We start from the raw sequence: 27,131 nt of genomic DNA, 5'->3' as shown, positions 1-27,131 counted from the left end.
TTGAACTCTGTGTTGGTAAAGCGTGCATCAAGTGAGCATATCATCTCTGGTGTGACCAACACAGGTAAACTCTACCAAATTTTATCTCTAGCCACATCTTTGGCATCAACATCCTTAAGGTGGGGGGTGAGGTCTTGGGGAAGCGCCGCAAGCATCCAATCTCTAGCTTGTGACCTGGAGGGGTGGGAGCCATGGATGCGTGCGAAGAGAGTCTTGGAACACTCATGCTCCAAGTCCTTTTGCAACTGCTGCAGCTCGTCTTTTGAGAAAGTGACGGTTCTTACGGCCGCGGTGTTGGCGGTAACGGATTGATTGAATGGGAACCCATTCGTCAATCGAGGTGGGAAAGGCCGATTCAAACACAAAGAAGAACTTTGTCCGCTTTCCTGAAGCCCAGGAGACCCCTAAAGGAGAATAGGGTACTCCATATGAAGGGAGAGGGTGAAAGGAAGGTGGGAGAGAGAGGAAAGAGCAAGGAGAGGAGTCAGCAAAGAGAGGGGGGGCAGCAAGAGGAGAGGAGGGGAGGATAGAGGAGAGGAGGAGTGGAGGAGAGGGGGGGAGCAGGTAGGGGGGAGGGGAGGGAGGAGGCAGCGTGCGGGGGGGGGGGGATTGCAGCAGCGCGGGGGAGGCTGCAGCAGCGAGGGAGGGAACCAGGGGGAGGCGGGGGGAGCAGTAGGTAGGGGGGAGGGGAGGGAGGAGAAGCAAGGAGGGGAGGGAGGAGAAGCAAGGAGGGGAGGGAGGAGGCGGGGGGAGCAGCAGGTAGGGGGGAGGGGAGGGAGGAGGCAATGCGCGGGGGAGGAGGTAGAGAGCGGGGGTGGGGCGGGCTGCAGCAGCAGAACCTTTTGGTATTGTATCATGTCCTACTTTGTGGACGGACGGAAATATAAAGTGTTGCTTCTATATTTGTCTCTGAGCATTGTCTATTTTACTAGCTTGCACATCTATGCACATTAAGTTAAGAAGTTTGTGATTCCACATCCCACACCACACTGTGACATGTGTGAGCTCCTAGGCAATACTATCAGTCTTCCGCTGTGTGTACCCTCCGTTGGGTAGTTTTCTAACATGTTATCAGAGCCCAAGTAGGAGGCTCACAGGTGTGGGACTCTGAAGGCGAGGACCTTATTGAAGGAGGATCCTAATTAAGAAGATCTTGGGAATCAACTTCTACGACTAGAGGACAGTGCCCTTGCGAGAAGGAGGGTGACTCAGGTTCAGTCAGGTGCATTTAAAGTTTGTGGTCCAGGTTATCTGGAGATGTTCTTTTGTTGCGGACCTTACCAAAGGAAGGACAGGTTGAGACAGACCCTCAAAGCATGGTGGTTGGAAGACTCTAGGTCGTTCACTCATTATGAGGGGGACAATTGGAAGATTGTGACGGTTGGATTGCTCGAGTTCGAAGGTGGGAACGTGATTGAAGGAGGTGGTGCTAGGAGGTGCTACCAGAGATGGACCTGCGTATCGGATGGTGTGCGGAAGCAAAACTAGACCTAGTGGAGCAAGAGCCACTCCATGAAAAGCCAAGGATTTTGACATCGAAGTGTTCTAGAGGACTACGACTAGGGAGTTACTGGAGCATCGTCATCAATGTGTTGGCATTGGGCTGAGATGTGTCGGTGAGAGGGGGTGTTGGAATGGCCACCTCCCCATCTGTAAGCTCCCATATGAGGAGAGCATGGGGGAGGTAGACCAGGGGATATTGGGGCTGCCACATGGGCATGAGCTGCCATGTGGGCAGCACACAGCAAAAGGTAAAGGCTGCCACATGGGCAGCATGGGCAGCTATCCAGACATGGCCAATGGGCTAGCAAGAAGGGTATTTGGCAAGTCGTGGAGCTCTTGATGTATGGGCCAGACACGTGGACATCAGGGACCTGCAGTAGCCTGATTGTGCAGGGATTTCAAGGAAGGACAGGCGGCGCTTCAGTACGGAGAAGGTATGGGATGCATACGTGTCTGTACGAGGCTGGTGTAGGCCTGGCAGGAGGCAAGGATGGTGTAGCAAAACGGCGCTTGCATGCAGAAAGATGCGTGACAGATGGTGAAGGCTATGGGCAAGTGTGAGGCCTGCAAAAGTCCTGGATCTGGGGCAGTAGGGCTCTGGCCAGTGGCGCAATGCCATGTGGCAGGTCGGCCTTGCAAATGGCCTTGAAGGGGCCTAGTTTTGTGAGTCCATGGGGAGGGCTGCTGGGTCGGCCAGTGGACCCCACAATGGGTAGGTTTTGAGCAGACTGGTCGCCCACTAAGGGGCTGCCAATCGGTTACTATGAGGGCCTATAAAAGGAGAGGCCTTAGGCCTCATTTGATATCCAACATTCAGCAAGAGCAGGAGCAGACAGGAGCAGCCAGAAGCCGCTCCCTTGGGCCTCACACTGGGGGTGAAGGAGAGTGGAAGGTGTGCTGTAGACAGTTCCCTAGAGGCTGGACCTTGGCTGTCTTCTAGGGCAGCAACGTGTTGCGATCAATATCTCCTGGAGCAACAAACCTGCAGTAGACAGGAGCAGCAGTTAAGGCATTTTTAGACCTACTCCCAGGAGGTGAAGAAGACCTACAAAGAGCTGCAGACTGAGCTAGCAAGGTGCTGCCCACCTAGGCTGATTCATAGGCAGTAAGGTAGAGAACACTCTAGTCAGAGAGTCTACATTTGCTCGAGGTGGAGCACGTGGGCTCAGAGATCTAGACGTGCTTGACATCTAGTAGGAGAACCTTTTGGTATTGGATCCTGTCCTACTTTGTGGACGGATGGAAATATAAAGTGTTGCTTCTATATTTGTCTCTGAACATTGTCTATTTACTGGCTTGCACATCTATGCACGTAAAGTTAAGAAGTTTGTGATTCCACATGATACATCCCACACCACATTGTGAGCTCTTGGGCAATACTATCAGTCTTCCACTGTGCGTACCCTCCGTTGGTCGATTTCTAACAATGGATCCAAGAAAATGTGTATACGTGTTTTCTCTACCTTACAGAAGGGGCAAAGAAGAGCTGCTTTATAAGCAAGATAAAAAGGAGACCCTCCTTTAAAAGGAAGATGAGGCAAAATGCAACCTGGACCTCAACCTCAGGAACATGTAGCTAAAAGAGGACCAACATATATCTGAGAGACGAGAGAATCACAGAGAACATGAAAGGTGGGTCAACACAATCTGTGCATTTGAAATTCTAGAGAAGTCATCGTAGACAATAATATATATAGGAAAGAAAGTTGCAATGGGTGATGATACTACTCACAATGTTGTTGGCGTTACAGATGTTCAAAAGCAGTGATGCTGAATAATAGAGTGAAGCTGATTACAAATGTGAATGTTCCTAAGTCAATGCCTTTGATGATTGTATTATAGATCTGCTTTTGCTGCCATGGCTTGATAAAAGTGGCAAGTGGCAAGCTCTATGAGCTTTGAAAATACGGATGTACCAAAGGCTCTACTTGAGTAGCCAATTTAGTGAGCACCATGTGCTGATGGCATGAATCTCAACATACAAAGCCAAAAGCTTTTGAAAGACAGAGACATTGGAAAAGGTCCTCCATTGAAAGGTCATGTATCAAATATACTTAAAGCTTTTATCATTGAAAAGCACAAGAGGATAATGCTCTTAGATGGAGATGCTTATGTCATATGGAAGTCAACAAACCTTGGAGCTTGGTCATGTTTATTTAGGATGTGTATAAAACAGGCAACATGGAAAGTGCTATGTTCAATTCTTGAAACCAAAGAGAGGCTTTCAAAAATTTTAGTGATTGGTCAAGTTTATAACGAACACAAGATAAGGTTCTAAGGTAAGATCAAGGGGAGGGCTTCTCATAATTTTTGGAGTTGAAATGGTATAAGGAGATAGCTTACTACCACCTATGATACTCCAACTACAAAATGCTGTGATCAAACCTGAGTCCCATATCTTCCGTTTCCTTAACGGATCACATTGGAGGAAACCTGTAATAGCTAAGTCAAGAGGCACACTTGACAGATCCATCCACATGTATGCGATTTTCAAGGAGAAATAATAAGCTTGATGTCAAATCCATCAATGGATTCTTGCAGGGTTTATTGAAAGGAAAACACATAGCAGCTGTTTGATCTACATAGTCAAGAAGTTTTATTGTAGATTTGTGGTTGAAGTTTTGATTGAAAAAATCCTACAAGAAAAGAACTTCAAGCAAGAATTGCAGAGATTATTTGATGAAGATTAGGCATGGAATATAAATGCTAGAAGATATACAGCTACGTTTCACATTTTCCATTGGAGCATCTCCTACTTATCGGTTGAGCAAAGATTTATTATTGCTTCATCATCAAGAGAAGCTGAATATAGGACTGCTCACTTTGCTTGTAAAGCTATTTGCTGAGGAAGGTGATGCTGGTATAATGAGCACGACCATCTGCTTTAGTCATATTTCACAATCAAGGATTCGAAGACAGGAGATTTCAGCAGATCATTGGGAAAAGGCGAGAAATGGAGAAGCTGCCAAGAGGTTGCTTTTTCCACAACCCACTTGACAAGGGAAAGTTAAGGATGTGAGAATACATTGCATATATGAATAACAAACGAATCCTCAAAGGGGAGAATCTTGTAAAAAAGAGCTCAGTTTGTACCGTAGAAGCATGTAACTTGTGTAAGCTCAGCTCAAGTCTAAGTGAGTTGAGAGGTCAAGTTTGAATACTCATCTTAGACTCTCAGCAACATTTTGGCCCTTGTGATTGATATACTTTGTATTTTTGGTTGTACTTAGGAAAAGACTCACCTAAGTTGGCCTCCCTTTTGCTGTGCTTTTAATACTTACTTTTCCTTGGGATTAGGACTTGCCCATGCTGGTCTCTCATCTGATCTACTATTTGTTTTTCTTGATGTAATGCATTTCCAATCTTCCTGCAAAATAGTTTTGAGTTTTGCTGTTTCATAACAGGCAAGATAAACAAAAAATTTATAAGGTTTTGGGGTGTGCTCTGTATGATGTGGTGCTATGCTATAGTTGTATATTGTACTGGCTGTCTTACAGAGCTTTGATTACTTCCAGTGAAGTGTGGTGCATTTTTCTGATATAAGATCCTTTGAGAGATGCCAATTGACCATTATGGTAGGAAGCAGTGTTCAAAATTTGGGGATTTCCCTTTTGTACAGAAACAAAGAAGGAATCAGCAAAACAAAAGACAGCTGCAATTTCAGCTGCTGCAACCCTCCTGGGTAGGCAGCGTGTCTCAAGTATGTTTGCTGCGGCCTCTGGAGCGACTTCTTTGAGGAGGGCCAGGGATGAAAAAATTCCTGCAGCTGCCAAGGGTGCAGTCATGGCAGATAATATCCTTGAAGATGTTCTGGCTGATATAACAGTGGATGATGCTGATCGGGAACGCGAGAGGTGGAGGAGACGAGGAGGTATATGGCCTGTCCTAATGCAAATTTAAGCACAGTGATTCACTTCATTACTCATAGTACTTGTACTGATTTCGGTTTTAATTTTCAAAGGGGGCCTTTTAGATTGTCTGGTCTTAATGATGCATTTCTTTCATGACAGGTTTAGGCATGAACAGATTGGCATTCAATGTGTCGCCACCACTTGAACCAGCTGCTCATGTGAAGCAATGCCTAATTCCAGTTCCGGAAGAGCCTAATATACCCGTTGACAATATTGATAGTGTAGATGCCATTTCCATCAAACAGGAAGCTCCAATCTACACATCTCTATCCGATGAACAGGGAAAAAATGCTCAGAAGATGGTTAATTTTAAAGATATAGAGCTAGAAGCTTTTCCTCAAGAAAACAGGGAAGCTGGCTGTACAGAAATTGACCAAGATGTCCAAACTTCTTCTGCACCTGATAACAAAGAGCCTGTACAGAAAATCCCCGTGAAAAATGAAGCAATTGCTCCAAAGCAACATGATTCTGAGGTTAAAATTGGTCTGAATGCAAAGATTGTGGAAGCAAGTACAACAGATAAGAAAGCATCTGCAGCATGGCAGGCAGTCTGTGAGGCTGGGGCTGGCAAACTGGTCAAATATGAGGAAATCGAGGATGGACCAACCACAACTGACAATTGTGCACTTCCATTGGATTCTGAAGGCAAATTGGCCTTCTTTTTAATGGATGCCTATGAAGAGGCCTTTGGGGCTAATCCGGGCACAATCTTCCTTTTTGGCAAGGTAATGCCTTATACTTTGTTTAGAGGTCATTTTACATGTACCCTCTTCTTGATTTGCCAGTGGCGGGGAAGGGAGACACATTACAATAGTGGGCCAGAGGAAAATGGACATCACTGAGAGGGGTGCCTCTGGTCCAGTCAATGTTCAAAAGATCCAGCCTTGATGTTTGATGAAGAACAGTCTTGCAGAAGATGAGAAGATAATTTTGTATATGAGGATTTGACTCCCTTTTTGACAGGTAAACACAGGAAGCAAGTATGTAAGCTGTTGTGTAGTGGTTCGAAACATGCAACGCTGTGTATATGCGGTCCCTTCTCCATCAGTATTTCGGCAAACTGTCATTATGGAGTTGGAACAGGAAGCCAGACTGGGAGATTCTGGCAAAAGAAACGAGTGCATGCAAAAACTGCAGGTAAGAAAAGTACTAATCACCATTCAGAGATTATGCACTCGTTTGTTCAATTTTGTGGATAATGTACATGAAGTTCTGTTCTTCTGTTTAGGAAATGTCCACAGACTTGAAGAAAGAACTGGCCCAGAAACTGATGGACATGGATGTCGATACATTTAGGATGGCTCCTGTAAAGGTCTGCAAGTCTATATCTCCCTCTTTTTATGGACACAAAACTCTTGCATGGGCTAAATGCTGAACTGGATTTTCATACACATTGCATGCAGTTTCCAAAAAAGAGAATGTAAATGTTAAACCATTATCTTGTTCTGACTATGACTTTATGTGTTGGAAAGCTTAAGCACCTAAAATGGACCATGAAATTTTCATAATCTTATGCTAACGTTTACCTGTTTTCCACTCCACTGCAACTGGGTTAATGAAGTTTTATGGGTATTGGATTGCTTTTGTTACATCATCATTACTTTAGGCTTTTCTTTCTGCCTGAAAAATATGCAATGCCTAAACATTTTCCTTATGGCAGCGTTCTTATGCATTTGAGAATCCAAGTGTTCCGGTGGGGGATAACTATTACATGAAATTGAGCTATCCTTTCAAGGTGTGCACTTTTCCCAATGTTGTCTTCCCAATGGCATTTAGCTTTAAAAGAGTTCTTGAAACAAGAACAGATGGGCTATAGGGAAATTATCAGTCATCATCTCTTAAAGAATTTCTTTGTTAGACTAGGGAATTTGTTTTGCTCCACCATATGTAACAGAATTAGAGTTTCTGTAAAGCAAAACTGTTCCTCAAAATATGTTAAAAACGGTATGTCGGAAAGTATTTGACTGCAAGATAACTGACAGGATGCTCCACTGCCTGCGGACCTGAAGGGAGTGCACTTTTCTGCTCTGTTAGGGACTCATTCAAGGTAGGGTTTTACCAGGATGAACTTTCTAATTCAATTTAATAAAGAGTTTTCCTGCTGCGTGCATATTCCTTTTGCTTTCATTTTTGCACCTTTCGATGCATGTAAGACTCCTTGCCTCATCCCCTAATGCTTTGATGTTATATGCCATTGTAGTGCATTAGAACTTTTCTTAATCAAGAAAAAGATTAAAGGTCCTTGCTGGCTGTCAATCAACAATCCCATGCACTGTCCAAGCTCCTCACAGGTATTATATTCAACGCCAAACTCCATGAGGTCAAATTCCCTTCATGCCTTCCAAATTGTTGAAGAGATCAAGGTAATTTTCTTTTGTGATATCAAACATGATATTATCTGTTTTTGGCTTGAGATTAGGTGAGCTGGTGTAAAATGGAGCTTATTGTAGAATCCCCGAAAGACGTAGTTATTTCTGCACCAGGGAAAGCTCCACCGAAATTCCCAACCGTGGTTGTTGCAGCATTGAATCTTAAGACTGTTGTCAATCATAAGTTCAATGTGAATGAGATTGCTTCTGCATCAGTTGTATACTGTCGGAAAGTAAAGGTGCAACAAGTCCCATGCTTTTGTTAAGTCCCTGAAACTGTTATGTAATCATATCTGTATTCTGTAATGATGGTAGAAATCCTACATCAATAGCATGCCGGGTTTTCTAAAGGTGTAAGGTAGGTTTCTGAATGTTGATATCCTTTACTAGATTGATATGCCAATGCCGCAAGCAGAGTGGAATACTCATGAGATGCTTAGTCACTTTACTATTGTTCGGAAGCTAGATGGAGGCATCTTTCCTATGGGCTTCACCTCAGAAGTTGCTCAGATCAATAACAAAGCAGGCTCAAATGTTCTTAGTTGTGAGAGCAGGTCTGTGGCCAGTTTTAGTTTTTGATGTATGCACTCTACGCCTTGCTTAAATTTCTACAATAGAAACTGATTTTCAATGTGAATTTGGTATGAACAGTGAAAGGGCTTTACTGAATCATTTGATGATCAAACTGCATCAGCTGGACCCTGATGTTCTGGTTGGGCACAATATCTCAGGGTTTGATCTTGATGTATTGCTCCATCGTTTACAGGCAAGGATACACTGAAATGGTAGTGTTTTATTATGATAGCTGCTTTAAGTTTGTATGTAGATAGGGCTCACCCTTTGGCCTTAACACTGTGGGAAGTGATGTGACAGGCATGCAAAGTGCAGAGCAACATATGGTCCAAAGTAGGCCGGCTGAAGCGCACTGTGATGCCTAAGCTTAATGGAGGGGGAACAGCATTTGGAGCAGGAGCTGGTCAGGGAGCACTGACATGCATAGCTGGCAGATTGCTTTGTGATACATATTTGGCATCCCGTGACCTTCTAAAAGAAGTATGTTCTGAGAGAACTTTTCATCATACTAGGGCAGGTATTTGATCATTTCAATGCTGTGGCATAACTATGTTGAATATTGCATTGTGGTGTAGGTGAGCTACACCCTGACTGAGCTATCCAAAAATCAGTTGGGGAGGGAGAGGAGAGAATTAAAACCTGTTGACATACCTAGCATGTACCAGTCATCAGCATCCCTTGTGGAAATGGTGGGAGCCTTTTTTAAAATGGTCGTTTTATTTTCAACAATTAACGATGATGATTCTTTTCTAAATGAAATGTCTCTACTAAGCTTTACTTGATCTCATCTGAGGACTTTAATGGTAGGTTGAATGTGGTGAGACGGATGCCTGGCTAGCACTAGGACTGATGTTCCGTCTCAGTGTGCTCCCTTTAACACGACAACTTACCAATATAAGTGGAAACCTTTGGAGCAGAACGCTTCAGGTAAGCTTTGTTGAGGTTGGAAACATAAACCAGTCCTGTTGCTTTACGTCCTATGCGAACACAAGTCTCTAACAAAGACTTATGCACTAGGGAGCAAGAGCCCAAAGGGTGGAGTATCTTCTCCTCCATGAATTTCATGCAAGGAAGTATATAGTGCCGGACAAACTTACACTGCGTGATAAAGAACATTTGGTGCAAAAGAGAAAAGCAGCTAAGGAGGTCCAAGAAGGTGATGATGACATTCATGATGAAGAAATTCAAGGAGCAAATGGGAAACATAAAAAGGGACCTGCATACATGGGAGGTCTAGTTTTGGAGCCAAAGAAGGGTCTCTATGATAAGTTTGTTCTCTTACTGGATTTCAACAGTCTCTATCCTTCAATAATCCAAGTAAGTCCATATGAACTAGGCATTACTCTTGCTACTCCACTGCTTCAGGTTCAGGCTATGTGATGTGCTTTGTTTTTGCAGGAATACAATGTGTGCTTTACCACAGTCCACAGACCTTCTGATGGTACTATACCAGGTGTACCTTCGACAGATGTTCCTGGAGTTCTTCCTCAAGTAAAGCACTGTCCTTGCATACAGTTGTAGCTTGAATGAAGAGATTTGGACTACTTTTTGATTAGCCTTCTCCTTTAGTGTTAGCCTCCGTCATGGCTGAGTTTGCCCTTCACCTCCGGAGTGCCGACAGAGACTCAGTACGAAGACTTTGTATAAATGGATGCTCAAGTATGTGTGGGTGTGTGGATTTGTATGTGTGAGAGCATACTTTTATACTATGGTCTACACCCACTATTGGGCGTTGATGACGTCAGTGGGGATGTCATAGTAGCTAGTCCTTGCTATGCATGATGGAGTTTATGGTTCTCAATCTTATGAGTGACTCTCGTGAGATAGAAACTGCACTATGTTGTGTTTTTAGAGGATGAGTTTGGGAGTGTTCCTGGATTCATCTAGGTATATGATTTGTTCAAAATCTTTGCTCTACAAAACTTGTCCATGCTAACAGAGAGAATGTGGCTACTGACAGATCTTAAAGAGTCTCGTGGAAAGGAGGCGGCAAGTAAAACAATGGTTAAAGCAGACATCTGAGCCATTAAAACACCAGCAACTTGATATTCAGCAGCAGGCTCTCAAGCTCACAGCTAATAGGTTGGTGCATCATTGTCCAATCTTATGTATAGACATGCACTGTCAATCCAATGTATGCTGTGATAGACTAATAAATATTAGAAAGGCTCATCAAAATCACCAGCTGCACAATTTTAAAATAACTTAGAGGGCAATCTCAGGGATGGTATTGTGATAATTCTTTCTATCTTAAATGGTGCGTTGCCCTATCAGCTAGATTTAGATTTAGATGCTCATTGGGGAGAGACTAAAATGAAAATGTTTAGACTTCACAAGCAGTTGTAGCTTGAATGAAGAGATTTTGGACTACCTTTTGATTAGCCTTCTCCTTTAGTGCTAGCCTTCATCATGGCTGAGTCTGCCCTTCACCTCCGGAGTGCCGACAGAAACTCAATATGAAGACTTTGTATAAATGGATGCTCAAGTATGCGTGGGTGTGTGGATTTGTATGTGTGAGAGCATATTTTTATACTATGGTCTACACCCACTGTTGGGCGCTGATGACGTCAATGGGGATGTCATAGTAGCTAGTCCTTGCTATGCATGATGGAGTTTATGGTTTTCAACCTTGTGAGTGACTATCATGAGATTGAAACTGCACTATGTTGTGTTTTTAGAGGATGAGTTTGGGAATGTTCCTGGATTCATAAAGGTAGCCGTATTAGCGGACATGCAAATTTCACCTTGTGAAGTTTTCGTCCAAGTTGCGGCCTACTGGTATTGTGATAATTCTTTCTATCTTAAATGGTGCGTTGCCCTATCAGCTAGATTTAGATTTAGATGCTCGTTGGGGAGAGACTAAAATGAAAATGTTTAGACTTCACAAGCAGTTGTAGCTTGAATGAAGAGATTTTGGACTACCTTTTGATTAGCCTTCTCCTTTAGTGCTAGCCTTCATCATGGCTGAGTCTGCCCTTCACCTCCGGAGTGCCGACAAAAACTCAGTACGAAGACTTTATATAAATGGATGCTCAAGTATGTGTGGGTGTGTGGATTTGTATGTGTGAGAGCATATTTTTATACTATGGTCTACACCCACTGTTGGGCGCTGATGATGTCAGTGGGGATGTCTTAGTAGCTAGTCCTTGCTATGCATGATGGAGTTTATGGTTTTCAACCTTGTGAGTGACTATCATGAGATTGAAACTGCACTATGTTGTGTTTTTAGAGGATGAGTTTGGGAATGTTCCTGGATTCATCTAGGTATATGCTTCTGCCGTATTAGCGGACATGCAAATTTCACCTTGTGAAGTTTTCGTCCAAGTTGCGGCCTGCTGGTATTGTGATAATTCTTTCTATCTTAAATGGTGGTTGTCCTATCAGCTAGATTTAGATTTAGATGCTCGTTGGGGAGAGACTAAAATGAAAATGTTTAGACTTCACAAGCAGTTGTAGCTTGAATGAAGAGATTTTGGACTACCTTTTGATTAGCCTTCTCCTTTAGTGCTAGCCTTCATCATGGCTGAGTCTGCCCTTCACCTCCGGAGTGCCGACAGAAACTCAGTACGAAGACTTTGTAGAAATGGATGCTCAAGTATGTGTGGGTGTGTGGATTTGTATGTGTGAGAGCATATTTTTATACTATGGTCTACACCCACTGTTGGGCGTTGATGACGTCAGTGGGGATGTCATAGTAGCTAGTCCCTGCTATGCATGATGGAGTTTATGGTTTTCAACCTTGTGAGTGACTATCATGAGATTGAAACTGCACTATGTTGTGTTTTTAGAGGATGAGTTTGGGAATGTTCCTGGATTCATCTAGGTATATGGGTTACCACATACAACTCAACTAAATATGGACTATGCAGAGCAGTTTCATATTCCAGCTCAGGACGACTCATCTTCTTCACTAGCTGGTTCGGCTTGTTAGGTGTTATCCAGCTTTACTTTGTAGTGGATCTGGTGTTTGAGACGGCACATGTTTTAGTTGGCAAGCCATCCGATTCAGTTGATATAGTAGACTTCTATTTGGGCATACCTTATTTTCGCCCTCAAGAGCCAGCGGAAGAGATGTACTAGGTCCTCTACAGAGGCGCAAGAGATTGATCTCATTCATGAGGACCTAGGATTGTTCTTTTTTTTTCATTTGACACCACTTCGGATGTTGTGGCACGATAGACCACCTCCTTGGCTTTTGTCATATTGTAGAGGTCATGGATAGACTTCTTACTCTCCCACCTCTTGTATAATTTGTTTTGAATGGAATAGATTACCACCATTTGGCAAATTTCTTCGTAAGAATCTACGCCCAAGAACTCCTTTGCAATGGTTAGTGTTGAAACCTTGTACTGACAACACAAGTTGTGTTTCTGTCGGCCTTCTGACTTACCTCTGCTATTTTATGTCAGACAATCTTGACTTTAATCACTCACCATATCTTCCTCCTCTGACAAGAGATAATGCCTCCGTGTCCTCCTCCCATTGTTCAACATATTTTTGGTCAACATTCTTTACTACCTTACCCTTGGCATCCACTAGATCTTTGGGTTTCAGTTCGTCACCTGTGCCGACCTTCCAAAGAATGGGCAAAATTGGTTGTTTTCTTGCAAAACCCTCCAAAATTAGGATTTTTGGCGAGGAGTCAAAGTAGATGTGAGAAAGGCATTCATTCATCTCCATCTTCCTCTTCGAGAACATATAATTTATTTTAGATCATAGTGTTGACTCTGTTGAGTGTGCTAGCATAGATCTTGGAGTAGGTGTTAGCAATAGTTAGCTCTAATGTACATTGTACTTCTAGCCTATTATCATTTGTATGACTTGTCATCGTGTTTATTCAAGAGTCATGACTTACAAGCTATTTGTCGCTTATTATACTTCGTGACTTCAAACTTATTATTTTCAAGATTGATGATTGTCTTGTCCACATCGCCTTTTTCATATTTTATATATATGTAACATTCTCGTTTCCATTGGTCAAACTTCAAACTTTAACCTTGAAAATTGACAAAAGTCTATCATGAGAGAGAGAGAGAGAGAGAGAGATCATTGATGTCTAGACACTAGATGTGGTCCGGTGGGGACAATAAAATCTTTAGAATGCAAGTTTGAGTCCTCACATGTGTATTAGACTCTCGTGTTCCAAATTAATGTATTCTTACAAGAAAATGCCGGTGCAATACTAAATACATCCACAACAAAGGCTTAGAATGTGATTTCCCTCAATGCTACCACGGATTCATGTTAACGTCTGAATACAAATGTACTTGCTTTATTTTACATATATTAATTTTGCATGTTTCTAGGCGAAACTCCTTTTGAGATTTTAAAAAATGTTTCCATTTGAAACCCTAAAATCTGTTCCTAGAAACATTTATGGTGACTCTGATTTGGATAGTCACGGCACAATTGAAAGAAATTAAAGGGATTCCATTATGTCATGTTGACGAGGAGAAAGAATCATAGCTGGAGCCATGAGCGAGGGAAGTCCTTTGCATGATATGGATAATATTGCCAGAGAAGCATTCACGATGAGCTAGCAAACATGTGAACCCAATGTCTTCCCTTAGAGATTATAGTGTATTGGTGCACTCCCATGTATATTATATTTGGTCATCTTCTAAAACTTTTAATAAAAGCCGAGGCAAGAAGAGAATGATTCCTTGGACCTAACCATTATGTTGTCTTGCCAAAACAAGACTCTCCTCTTGAATGTTGTGGCCTTTGGATACAATGGATCACCCGTTGAGGGAGGTCCCATTTTGTTGACCATGTCCACATCAAGTCATAAGAGCATCTTTTCTTCTCAATACTTTGGGATAAGATTTAATGATTTCATCCTACTTTTTTTTTTTTTTCAAAGAAAGAATTTCTAGCTCCATAAGCCGGGTAGAAGGGCCGCGCCCCTCTTCCTTTGCTGCATGGGTTTCCAGCTTGGTAGGACCTCTGCTCCCCTACCCCCCTATAGTCCCTTGTCCCCTTGTCCCCTCAAAACGGGGGCTCACAGGTGGGGCGGTGACTTTTCTAACACCCCGTCTCAATGACAAAACTGTGGGCTGATCCCCATGCGTCGAATGAGGTGTTCCATGAAGACATCTGAGATGTTGTCGTTGGTCGGGCAATATATCAACTCTATGACTTCTTCGTCGATGAGTTCTGGAACAAAGTGATAGTGGACCTCGATGTGCTTCGTCCGTGCATGAAACACGGGGTTGTTGGCGATCTCTATGTAACTCTAGTTGTCGCACATAACCACAGTCGCATCTTCTTGGGCCACATTCATGTCCTCCAAGATCCACCTGAGTCACAATGCTTCACATGCCGTTGTATAGGCAGCCCTGTACTCCGTCTCTGTAGAGGAAAGAGCAATTGTAGGTTGTTTCTTACTCAGCCATGACACAGCTCTTGATGAGAGTAAGAAACAATATCTAGAGGTCGATCTTCGGGTATCAATGTCACCTGCCCAATCACTATCACAGAAACCTCCCAACTCAATGCCTCTCGTATAAGTGATGTCGTAAGTGCAGGTACCCTTCAAGTACATTAGCACCCTCATACGTGCGTCCCAATGAGCCTTCTTGGGTGTGGCGGAGAACTGACAGAGCAATCCAATTGCGTAGGAAATATTTGGTCGGGTATTCGTGAGGTAAAGCAAACTTCCCACCAGGCATCGATATAGTGATGAATCAACCGGCTGAGATGGATCACACACACTCATCTTTAGACCACTTTCCATGGGAGTCACTGCTTTGCAAATTTCCATCTCAAAGTGTTTGAGGAGTTCCTTGCAATATTTCTCTTGTGAAATACAGATACTGCTCTTTCCTTGCTTCACCGCAATCCCAAGAAAGTAGTGAAGTATGCCTAAGTCAGTCATCTGGAACTCCTCCATGAGAAGTCTCTTGACCTGAGCAATCTTCTTCGTATGATCCCCAGTAATGATGAGGTCATCGACATATAGAATCAATACCAGTTGTAAATCCCCCTCTGTGTTGAGAGAAATCCCCCTCTGTGTTGAGAGGCTTGTTTCAGCCCGTATAAGGCCTTCTTCAGTTTATCGACTTTTGATGGGGATCCTGGAATTTGAAATCTTGGTGACTGTGCCATTTGCCATTCTGGCTTATCTACTGCGTCTTCGAAGTACACTGGCTCTTCTGTAGCCATGATGGTAGTCATAAGAGCATAGTTGGTGGTTTCCACCTGAATTGCTTTGCCTTTCTGAGCATATGTCAATCTGGCTGGTGGTCTGCTTTCCCTAGTAGACCGTCTGAGCTGCTGTGGCGCTGCTTGGGGTGTTGCTGGCAATTCTTGCTCTTCTTCATCAACCTGTTCTGTAGATGACTGTGAAGTTGATGCTTCTATCTCCTGTGTAGGTGAGGTTTTCCATTCTGATTCCTCATCAAAGATTACATCTCTGGAGATAATGACTTTGCGGTTGATTACAATTTGTATGCTTTGCTTTCTTCACTGTAGCCAACCATAGGCCAACTGTGATGAGCAGCCGAGGCAATGACTGTCTGAATAGTCACCATCCTAGCTGTGGGAGCGAAGGTCTCGTCGAAGTCAAGTCCTTCTGACTGTGCATAGTCTTTCACCACCAATCTTGCTTTGTACTTGTCCAAGCTCCCATCTGACTTGAACTTAAGCTTGTACACCCATTTAGTCCCAACAATGACCTTTTTGCTTGGTTGGTTGGGGTACTAAATCCCAGGTGTCATTTTTCAAAATGCACCCATCTTTGCCTGCATGGCTTCTTGCCATTTTGGTATATCCTTCGCTTCGTGGAAGGAACGGGGCTTGAGCTACCAAAGCGTAGTTCACGGAGGGAGTCTTCATGTTTCATTGAGATCGCCGCGCTTTGAAATTGCTCTACGGGAATGTTCGTGACCCGTGAGTCTGCTAAGGTCTTCAAATACCATTGTGGTAGTTTCTTCTCTGATGGAGGTGCTTTTTTTTTTTTTTCCTATGATGGAGGTGCTTTTGATGGAGTTGACTTGGGAGATGGCTCTAAAATGCCATGCTCCTCCTCCTCCTCCTTGGGGTCTTCAGTTGGCTCCACCTCTCGGATGGTGACCTTGGGTGGGTGTAATGCCGGAAGTTTTGGAACCTCTTCTGTAGGTTGTGGCTCGGTCTCCTCAAAGATCACATCCCTGCTGATAAGGATCTTCTTCTTTTCCGGGTCAAACAAGCGATAGGCCTTGGATTCTTCACTGTATCCCACAAAGATACAGCTCCGGCTATGGGGATCAAGCTTTGTTCACTCATTTTATGCACATGCACAAATGCTTTGAAACCAAAAACCCTTAAATGAGACATGGTGGGCTTCTTATCATAATAAGCTTCCTATGGAGTCTTGTCATCAATAGCCTTGGTCTTGGTTCTGTTGAGGATGTGAACGGCAGTGTTCACGGCTTCACCCCAGTAGGCTTTTGAGAGATTCCTCCCTCGTAACATAGTCAACCCTGTCTCTGTGACAGTCCTGTGTTTCCTCTGAGCAAATCCATTCCGTTGAGATGTGCGAGGTGTAGTGAGCTGTCTCTTAATCCCGTGCTTCTTGTAGAATCCATTGAACTCGGTAGATTCTCAAGCTCTTCACCATCTACTAGAATGACCATCTTCCCCTTGTTGTCCAGCAAGTCTTCCGGTTTTGCCTCCACCCCCGTTGTTAGCTTCCACAACTTTTGGGCCACTAGATTTTTCATCTTTCAGATCGGGTAATTCAACCCCGTCTCTGAAGTTCGGGATGGTGAATGAGAAGAATCTGGAGGAGAAGGAAGAGAAGGGGCTGAAGAGGCAATAGTTGAATCTTTGTCCTCCATCGTTGCTGTAATAAAGAACAGTAAACTGAAACTGAATTTGCAGCGGAGAACTTGACCACGCAGCAAACCTGGTGTCGATTGGAGTCACCTACTTGCTGAGGTACTCCGATCTAGAGCTGTAAACCTTGCTTTGATACCATGTTGGAAATAGAGGATAGAATCACTCACACCTCACTCTTGATCTAGCTACAACACTCAGAGAGATGGAGAGATAGATAGCAAAAAACTCAGATATTTTATCCCACAATCTTGGGCAGACAAAAGCTCAACGGGTGAGCGTATACAAACAGCCAAGAGATGCTGTCAACTGCTGAGCCTACTTCTCTCCCTCTGCGCGCTTGCTTGTGCAAGGCTGTCTGTGCAGGTGATGAGAAATGAGAGGGGGAGAGGGGGCTTTTTATAGGCCCTGCTTGGGGACTGGAGAAACCGACCTGCAGGGGGTCGGCCTCCTGCTTGCAGCACTGACCTGTAGGCCGCCTCTACCGACCTGGTTGGCTGGCTTGGGCCAGCCCTATAAATGGGCCCATGTGCCCAGCACATGGGCTGCTGATGCAGATCCTAGGCGCTGCCATTTCCAGCTCCATAAGCCACGTAGAAGGGCCATGCCTCTCTTCCTTTGCTGGGTTTCCAGCCTGGTAGGACCTGTGCTCCCCTACCCCCTATAGTCCCTTGTCCCCTTGTCCCCTCAAAACGGGGGCTCACAGGTGGGGCAGTGACTTTTCTAACATATTTAATACCACACATGGATACTTTGAGCTAGAGAAAGAGTTCGGCTGCTCATCGCCAGCATGCCATAGAGTGCTTTTTTACTATTGCATATTGATGTGCTGCGATAACGGTTGCCTTGATCTTTCTCACTACTTTCAGAATTTGATAGGCCCCATCTTCTGTGAGAGAATTCACCATGCATGTGCAACAATCGAAGCAATGCTAAATTCAAGAATAATTCATACACTGAAAGAGAGAGAAGAGGCTGTCTACATCTGAAAAGATGCTGCTTCCCAAAAAGGCTGAAAAAGAAGCTTCATCTTAATGACACTCACGCAACCATGCTCTCCTTCTTACTGGATGTCAATAGCCTCCTTGTACACTCTTGAGACGGGAGATGTGCCATACAATGTACTCCAAGGCTGACCACACTGCTTGAGAATGCTTCTGCTCTCCAAGGGATGGATGATGAGCAGGGCGCAACTCTCTTTGTATAGGTCCTGGAAAAAGCCATCTGGCCAGCAGCAGGTCACCCTGCCATGTAGCTAATCTGCCTTATCAGCATTGACTCGTAGCAGCCAACTGCCGTGTGTGCAGTCTGCCATGTCAGCCAACATGTGATGCAACTATTGATTGGGCCACATCATCATCAGACGCCATGTTAGGATCTTGTATGTTACAAAAATGCAATGTCAGCACCACAGCAGTGCCAAACCATTTGTCATGCTAAATCAGCACCTGCAGTGCATATCATCACGTACAGCTGACTTAGGCAGGCACAGTTTTGCCATGGTTTGGCAGAATGTGCATCCACCCTTCACCTACACTAGTGCTTTTTGCTTCTCATCTGGGGCCCTTACATGTGAGCATCTACAGTTAGGTGGCTTTCCAGGGGTGGAGCATTAATTCTCCAACATCACCTTCATGCACTCTTTGTGAAGATTTTCATCAAATCTTTTGGGCAAAGAGTTGCTGGGGCTGTCAAAAAATTGCTGAATAAGTGGAGACTTGACCAGACTATCTTGCAATACTATAAAACAAGCTTTAGCGCTTTGCTCGAAATCTTACATGCTTGAAATTGCTTGTTGTTTTGGGATAGATTGTATACAAGAATAATAGGAGCTCAGATCACACTACTTTGCATTGCTTATCAAACAAGCCTAGTTCTTTGTTTTGAGATATTCCACATTTGGTTGTTTTTGTTTTTAAAAGCTCGCCCCATTTACATTCTACATGTGAGAATTTATGTTGTCGTTTGTCAATTTTACCATGAATTTTTGTAATTTGTCTCATGATATTTATGAGTCATTTAATGTTAATGTTCAACGTTAAGTGTGTTGTTTAAGGAATATGTATTATCTCTGCACTTATACATGAAATTCTATAAAAAAATGTTGCTCTCAATCTGATTAACACCCAAAACCAGCCTTGAGGATTTTGTAAATTTGATGACCTTTATATCCGGGGTTTTGATTGCAGCTTGTATGGGTGCCTTGGATTTGCAAACTCCAGGTTTTATGCAAAACCTATTGCAGAGCTGATCACGTCACAGGTATAAATAAGAATAGAACTACTATTTTGAAAACATTTGCTTTACCAGGGGGCTGAATAACGGTCGCTTAACTATTTTAGTAAGAGTGGATTGTCAGAATATAGAGGCTGCTTGCTACATCTTAACCCCCTTGGCGGAAATATAGCTAGAGTTCATGAACATGAAGGATTTAATGACGTGTTCACTAAGTATATCAGAGAACAAACACAAGTCTAGAAATAGTACAGCCATATGTGGACGGCTAAAATATCATGTATAAATGATGCTCTACATGGACAGTTCTCAATACAGGTGGCCTCTGCGTACCTCACAGCTGCAGTCAAGTGATGCTCTTCTCTGGTACCAAAATTGGGCCACTGCTGCTGTTCTTCTGACATGTGCCTTAAGCTGAGGGGCTTCAGTGTCTATTTTTGCGAGAGCTCCTGGGTGATGCCCTACTGTGCCCCAAAGGAGCCTCTATATAGAGAAGAGTGGACTCATCCGTCACCACCCCCACCCCTCTATCCCCCGATAGTTGGTCACTGACTCATGTAGGGGCCAACATTGCTGACCTAGCTGACCAGCTTATATGGTCGACCAGTCAGCCCCTTGACCTGACGTGGACTCCCTAGCAACCTGGACCAGGCCGATCAGGCCCCTCTGGTGGGCCGTATAAAAGCTCCACAACCTTGCCCATTTATAAGGGTTGTTCCAGCCCCTGCCGCCCATGAGAGGTGCCCTCTCAGAACCTCTCTGCAGTGTCCTTGCATTAGTCAAGCCAACCTGGGTCATAAGTATGATCATCACAGGCTAGCGTCTGGCTGTACCAAACCAAGTCATGAGCCTGTCGACCTTCCAAACGTTGAGTTCGGTCATCAAATCAGTCATTGTCTCTTGAAGACCACCGTTTAGCACCGCCAATGAGCAGAACTGATAAATGACCTTCTATTGGTCCCTCTTAGAAAGTAGAAACAGACTAGATCTTGCCAAGCACCGCATCCAAGGTCTGCTTCAACTTGTCTAACATCTGGCACCATCCACAAACTCGAACCAATCCAGATAGAGATCCCCCCTCCATCAGCGGGTATCTGGAAACTTTGACATTGGATCCAATAGTCTCTCGGGCCAAGCTCCAAGGAGCTCCACTCAGGTCTAAATCTTGAGTCCTCCAAGGCGACCTGCAAACACTCATTGTCATGTGGTTCCCAATCTGAGGCAGGGTCTCTAACTAGGTGTCCCAAAAACCTTTCCAGTATCACGCAATTGGAATTCCATGGGCCAGAACAGACTGGGCCGACCCAGTCTGTGTACCTGCTGCAAATACCAGAACAGACTGGGACAACCCAGTCCGTGTACCTGCTGACCAGCCGACCATGCATGTGGCATCTGTACTAGTTGAATGTCATGCGTGTATGCATTTCATTCAGTTTCAGTACACAGTTCCTTAGTAGTCTAGCATACTCAGACGATTACTTTTTCCTATGTTAAAGCTTGAGGCTTATTGCTGTCACACTCTGCAGTACTAATACATATAATATTTACCCATGTAAACGATGCTCAATGAAAGGATATAATCGTGCTGTGCACGCCTAATAATAAGAGAGCAGTCTGTTTACTAGATGCAAATTTTTGGAAAAAATGATTTTGCAGGGCCGAGAGATATTGCAAAATACAGTGGATCTTGTCCAAGGCAGCATGAATCTTGAGGTATGTAACCATCCAACACGATTTCTTGATGGGGTTTTGAATGCTTATTTAACATAGCTTCTTGACAAGAAAGACTCTCATGTATGTAATAGAGGATTGGATGTTTTACGCTTTGTTTGAAAAACTCATATTTCTGTCCCCTGTTTATTTGCAGGTGATATATGGAGACACGGACTCAATAATGATCTATACAGGGCTTGATGACCTCCTGACAGTGAGGTCAATTGCTGTTAAAGTTATTAAAGAGGTATACCTGGAATTACTCAATATTGACTGACATTATCCTATGCACAACAGGAGATTGAATTTGTGGCTATATTGGCTTGCTTTGAGCAGGTGAATAAGAAGTATAAGCTCTTGGAGATTGACCTTGATGGGATCTTTAAGCGCATGCTTCTGCTGAAGAAAAAAAAGTATGCAGCTGTAAAAGTTGAAGCTAACGGAGATGGAACCTTTCGTGAGGTAAACAAAGATGCACGTTTGATCCAAAATGCTTTCCAATTTTGGGCTTGTATATCAAGCAACACAGCTCTTAAACTTCTATGCCATCGTGTGTATAGGTTATTGAGCAAAAAGGTCTAGATATTGTACGGCGAGATTGGAGCTTGATATCAAAAGAAATAGGCAATTTTTGTCTGGAACAAATTCTCTCTGGCGGGTAAAATATCCTTGCTTGGTCTTTCAGTACTTCTGGGAGCTCCTGTCCTTCTGTTTGTTTCTCTGGACAAAAATAGCCATTACTTGACAAAAGGAGAGCACATTTTCTAGAAAAAACAAGACTATGCGAGTCAAGTTCTTTTCCAGACTCTTGTTACTTCATGGTGTCGAGGTCAATAGGTCCTTGGCTTTTCTTTTATCTTGTAATAAAGTAAGACAATCCTGTTATATCGGATCATGATGGCAGGACCTGTGAGGACGTTGTTGAGACCATCCACAGTCAACTTAGAAAGGTAAAATGGGTGTGATGTCTTATTGCCCAAACTAAACCAATGCCATGGCGTGTCTCTGCAGCTGGAAAATATCTGATGCACATAAGTCAACAAATAAATCCAAACCAAGAGAAGCTGGCTCTTTGACACATTTCAAAACAAATTCTATGCACAGCTGCAGGAGGAGATGAGAAGTGGCCAGATTGAGCTCGAGAAATACATTATTACAAAAACGTTGACAAAGGCTCCAGAGGCTTATCCGGATGCTAAGAACCAGCCTCATGTACAGGTAGGCAGGGAATCTTCAGGTTATAAAATGGCCTACTTCTATAGAGTCTGCATTTGTGCATACTGTACAGACACACTTGGAGGGTGACATGAGGGCAAACAAGCAAGAGAACAATCTTAAATGATAACTCCAAAAGATTGCAGTAAAGCCATCGAGAAACTGTGACCTGAATTATTTTTCAAATATCTCTGTAGCTGAACAGGTGCATGCATGGCAGGCGTATTGATGCTAAATCGCGACACTGTATATGACAGGTTGCACTGAGGTTGAAAGAGACTGGGCAACATATTGGATGCTCTGTTGGTGATACGGTTCCCTATATCATTTGCTGTGAACAGGTACCTCAACTCCTTTTAACAGAGCACTGGCCCATTGCGTAAGGCAGACTGCAGTGGACATGTATGACGGAGTGGGAATTCTTGCTTTCTCTAATCAATTGCTTACGCAAACTGGCAGGGCTCCAACACTGCTTCACATGGCATTGCAGATCGAGCAAGGCATCCAGATGAGCTGAAGCAAGACGCTGGAAATTGGCTGGTCGACATTGAATATTACTTATCTCAGCAGGTTTTCCCGGACCTTATTTGTAAACTCTCTCTGCATGTTCTTTCACAATCTCATACTCTTAGTAGTACTCAACCCATTATGATCTACAGATACATCCTGTGGTTTCACGGTTATGTGCTCCAATTGAAGGCACAGATGCTAAACATCTTGCGGAGTGCCTTGGACTCGATTCTTCAAAGGTAACGTTCTTCAACTGCAAATGTAATCTCCATGCCTCAAGTATATCTCGCTAATGAATGGCTTGTAATGTCTTCCAGTTTCAGCCGAAAAGTTCCTCAACTGTGGTGGATAAGGACGAGGCTTTGCTGACTGCTTCTGCAATTCTTGATGATGACGAAAGGTATTGATATGATGTCCATTTCATATTGATCCAGCTCTCTACTCCAGTAAGGGCTAGGTTTGTGTTGGTAAAGGAATTTTTCACATGTGGCTCCGAACAGACTTTGAGAGGCAAGAGGGAGAAAATGCGTATTATTACTATTATTTTGTGCAGGTACCGTCATTGTGATCCTTTACATCTTGTATGCCCTGGCTGCTCAAATCGTTACCCGTTCCTTGGCATAAGCCGAGTCATAGATTTGACACAGGATATATCTGAAGTCGCCTTGGATGAGGCAGCACACGACCATGTCATAAAACAAAATTCAGCTCTTGTGCCTGAGGACCACTTGCAGTGCCCGAAGTGCAGGGTCAATGGTGGTCTGCAGAGAATGTCGTCCGCCATGCTAGCTAATCAGGTGAAGAGATAACGACTCTCTTTCAATTTTCTCCGTTATGCTAGCTTATCAGACGCATCTTTCATTTCAGGAAGTACAGATTGTGCAACCATACAGCATCTCATTAACGAAAGACTGGGTGTTGAATCCTCAGGTGAAACTACGAGCAGAGGAATTCATCGGACGCTATTACGAGGGATGGATGATGGTAACTAAGTCCTCGTACCTTTTCTTTATGCAAGTGCCCAGTCAAATTTCAGATCTGTCCTCTCACGTTGCACTTTCGCAGTGTGACGACGAGCTGTGCGGACACACGACAAGAACCATAAATCTCCGAGTTTTAGGAGACTCAGAACGGGGGACTATCTGCCCGAATTATCCACGATGCAACGGTCGTCTGGTTCGGCAGGTGACTGATTTTCTTCACAGATTCTCTCCGCCTGAAAGCCATCTTAGAGATATCACTAGAAGCACCACGCATACGGCCTCTCTGGCCACGATTTGACAGTCGTTGGCGATACGAAAACGTGAGCGTTGTTGTGAATTGGCTGTGCAGTACACGGAAGTGGACCTGTACAAGCAATTGACACATTTTTCCCGATTGCTGGAGGCCGATAGAGCTCTGGAAAAGGTGAGCGTGATGCGATAAGGGGTTGAAGCGAAATGGTGAAATGTGGTGTGAGGCTGAAAAAGAGTGTGTGTGGTGCAGATTTCAGAGGCGGGAGCTAGGGTTGCAGTGGAGAAGAGGCTTTTGACACTAATGAGGACGGTGGACTTAGCAGCCCAAACTGTGAAGAAGATAAGGGACCGTTGCGCTTATAAATGGGTGCACATGGATGCCCTCTGTGTCTCCGTGCCCTAACAAAATTTCAAATTTTGAAAATTTGGGTCTCCATTCGGTTATTTATTACATCATTGTAGCCACGACTTCCACCACGGGACTTCCTTGCCCCGGCTGCGCTTATGCACCACGTCAGAGGCTTGTTCCCCTAGGTGTTGTACATGATCACCAATCCGCTTCAGCTAGATCGATGGGTCGTGAGGGCTACCAGTGACCTTAACAGGTCCCAACAAAAAGAGAGCCTCAGCTTAGCATCCCACCTCGTTCAAATTTACAATTGGCTAGTTGGATTGTGGAAGCCAACCGATTGGAATTTTGGACTTTTTAGTTAAAGTGGTGGTAAGTTTTCGGTTGGAATTGCTTATCATCCTCTTGAATCTCGCCCTCACCACTCATCATCGCATTCTTAAGATGGAGGGATTGATTCTCAGGTGTATTAGACGTTAGAGATTAAGTTTTGCCCAAGGTTTCTAGTTTCTAACCAAATTCGCTTGGCTATAAGTTTCCCCAAGGTGGAGAGATTGATTCTCAAGGTGTATTAGCTTCCCAAGCCCACGTGGTACGACTAACCTTGCCCAAGGTTTCCAATTTCTAACCAAATTGGCTTGGCTATAATTATTCTTCCCACTCAAGGGAGGCTCACAAAAGTTGATATTTTGTATGTCACTCACATTTGCCATGTAAGATTATATGCTAATCATTTATTTGCACATGCTAGTTATTTTTCTTTACCTTCTCCATGGTGTAATGAAACATGTTCACACATGTCTTTTGGACTTCATGTGAATGGTATTAAATAAACTTGTCCAATTAGTAGCCTTTTCTAACTAAGAAAAATTCAGTTTTTTGAAGATTGTGGTGACCTACTTAACCTTTTCTAAATAAGAAAAGCCCATTTGTAAATAAATAAATCAAAATTTCAACTAAGTAAACATAATGGCCCTTATTATATGGGTAAAGTAGTCCAAAGTAACAATAAATAATACCATTCATATAATCATATGTAAAATACTAAAGGTGTGCATTCACTTGATTCTTCAAACCTTCTATTATCTTATGGCCATCATTTGATCATGATGAAAGGAATCTTATAAAAGTTTTCCACTTTAACATTAATGATCATTAACCCTTGGTTTGAGTCATTATTGCCCAAATGCATCATATTGGTCATCTTTGCCAAATGTATCATTTGATCATGATGCTTTAAAGGAATCTTATAAAACTCTGTTTACTTTAAGCTTGGCATATCAACCCTTGGTATGGATCATTATTGCCCAAATGCATCAATTGCGACTTTTGTAGCTAGTGACTTTAAAGCTAATCATTTGCAACATCAAATATGTCATGACGGTACCATAGTTTCTTGAGAGCTAGGTTTCCAATTTCTAAGCAAATTGGCTAGGTTATAACTATTCTTCCCAATCAAAGGGAGGCTCACAAAAGCTTGTATCTTGTATGTCATTCACATTTACCATGTAAGATTATATACTAATCATTTATTTGTGCATGCTAGTTATTTTTCTTACCCTTCTCTATGGTGTAATGAAACATGTTTACATATGTCTTTTGGACTTCATGTGAATGATATTAAATAAGGTGTTCACTTTTTTGAAGATTGTGGTGACCTACTTAATATTTTCAAAATAAGAAAAGCCCATTTGTAAATAAATAAATCAAAATTTCGACTAAATAAACATAATGGCCCTTATTATAAGGGTAAAGTAGTCCAAAGCAACAATGAATGAAACCTTTCATATAATCATATGTAAAAGACTAAAGATGTACATTCACTTGATTCTTACAACCTTCTATTATCTTATGGCCATCATTTGATCATGATGAAAGGAATGTTATTAAGACTTTCCACTTTAATAGTCATATTAACCCTTGGTTTGTGTCATTATTTCGCAAATGCATCATTTGCGAATTTAACTTCTCCACTTCACTTTAATGTAGTCATATTGGTCATCTTTCCCAAATGCATCATTTGATCATGATGCTTTAAAGGAATCTTATAAAACTCTCTTCACTTTAAGCTTGGCATGTTAACCCTTGGTATGGGTCATTGTTGCCCAAATGCATCAATTGCGACTGTTGTAGCTAGTGACTTTAAAGCTAATCATTTGCAACATCAAATGTGTCATGATGGTTCCATAATTACAATATTCCTTGGATCTTAATGTTTCTTGAGAGCCAGGTTTCCAATTTCTAACCAAATTGGCTAGGTTATAATGATTCTTCTGAGTCCAAGGGAGGTTCACAAAAGTTGATATCTTGTATGTCACTCACATTTACCATCTAAGATTATATATTAATCATTTATTTGCGCATGCTAGTTATTTTTTACCCTTCTCCATGGTGTAATGAAACATGTTTACACATGTCTTTTGGACTTCATGTGAATGGTATTAAATAAACTTGTCCACTTTTTTGAAGATTGTGGTGACCTACTTAACCTTTTCTAAATAAGAAAAGCCCATTTGTAAATAAATAAATCAAAATTCCAACTAAGTAAACATAATGGCCCTTATAATAAGGATAAAGTAGTCCAAAGCAACAACGAATGACACCTTTCATATAATCATATGTAAAAGACTAAAGATGTACATTCACTTGATTCTTACAACCTTCTATTATCTTATGGCCATCATTTGATCATGATGAAAGG

At 42.9% G+C, this 27,131-nt stretch overlaps 1 protein-coding gene across 2 annotated transcripts in view; it reads left to right on the top strand.

Moving 5' to 3' along the window:
• The window catches only part of ICU2 (DNA-directed DNA polymerase), a 40,601-nt gene extending 15,455 nt beyond the window's left edge, over nucleotides 1-25,146 (top strand). The window contains exons 2-33 of one of the 2 annotated variants that reach the window (XM_087388047.1): nucleotides 5,123-5,374; nucleotides 5,514-6,139; nucleotides 6,378-6,551; nucleotides 6,643-6,726; nucleotides 7,075-7,149; nucleotides 7,397-7,461; nucleotides 7,615-7,705; nucleotides 7,834-8,022; nucleotides 8,174-8,337; nucleotides 8,435-8,549; nucleotides 8,657-8,836; nucleotides 8,932-9,045; nucleotides 9,164-9,283; nucleotides 9,374-9,673; nucleotides 9,755-9,847; nucleotides 10,317-10,438; nucleotides 19,363-19,435; nucleotides 21,065-21,121; nucleotides 21,276-21,368; nucleotides 21,458-21,583; nucleotides 21,682-21,779; nucleotides 22,026-22,071; nucleotides 22,226-22,339; nucleotides 22,594-22,677; nucleotides 22,796-22,906; nucleotides 22,996-23,085; nucleotides 23,164-23,246; nucleotides 23,400-23,643; nucleotides 23,777-23,830; nucleotides 23,912-24,031; nucleotides 24,179-24,253; nucleotides 24,332-25,146. In XM_087388047.1, the coding sequence (XP_087244173.1) occupies nucleotides 5,123-5,374; nucleotides 5,514-6,139; nucleotides 6,378-6,551; nucleotides 6,643-6,726; nucleotides 7,075-7,149; nucleotides 7,397-7,461; nucleotides 7,615-7,705; nucleotides 7,834-8,022; nucleotides 8,174-8,337; nucleotides 8,435-8,549; nucleotides 8,657-8,836; nucleotides 8,932-9,045; nucleotides 9,164-9,283; nucleotides 9,374-9,673; nucleotides 9,755-9,847; nucleotides 10,317-10,438; nucleotides 19,363-19,435; nucleotides 21,065-21,121; nucleotides 21,276-21,368; nucleotides 21,458-21,583; nucleotides 21,682-21,779; nucleotides 22,026-22,071; nucleotides 22,226-22,339; nucleotides 22,594-22,677; nucleotides 22,796-22,906; nucleotides 22,996-23,085; nucleotides 23,164-23,246; nucleotides 23,400-23,643; nucleotides 23,777-23,830; nucleotides 23,912-24,031; nucleotides 24,179-24,253; nucleotides 24,332-24,484 (4,385 nt within the window). In that variant the 3' untranslated portion in view covers nucleotides 24,485-25,146. Of the gene's footprint in view, nucleotides 1-5,122; nucleotides 5,375-5,513; nucleotides 6,140-6,377; nucleotides 6,552-6,642; nucleotides 6,727-7,074; nucleotides 7,150-7,396; nucleotides 7,462-7,614; nucleotides 7,706-7,833; nucleotides 8,023-8,173; nucleotides 8,338-8,434; nucleotides 8,550-8,656; nucleotides 8,837-8,931; nucleotides 9,046-9,163; nucleotides 9,284-9,373; nucleotides 9,674-9,754; nucleotides 9,848-10,316; nucleotides 10,439-19,362; nucleotides 19,436-21,064; nucleotides 21,122-21,275; nucleotides 21,369-21,457; nucleotides 21,584-21,681; nucleotides 21,780-22,025; nucleotides 22,072-22,225; nucleotides 22,340-22,593; nucleotides 22,678-22,795; nucleotides 22,907-22,995; nucleotides 23,086-23,163; nucleotides 23,247-23,399; nucleotides 23,644-23,776; nucleotides 24,032-24,178; nucleotides 24,254-24,331 lie in introns of both variants that reach the window. The other variant, XM_087388046.1, reaches the window with a different exon arrangement.
• Nucleotides 25,147-27,131: the final 1,985 nt, after the last annotated feature.

Source organism: Dipteris shenzhenensis, chromosome 17, assembly GCF_047967505.1.
Source record: "Dipteris shenzhenensis isolate YYH24624 ecotype China chromosome 17, Dip_SZ_1.0, whole genome shotgun sequence".
Lineage (NCBI taxonomy): Eukaryota > Viridiplantae > Streptophyta > Polypodiopsida > Gleicheniales > Dipteridaceae > Dipteris > Dipteris shenzhenensis.
This window is presented reverse-complemented; position numbering and strand designations above follow the sequence as displayed.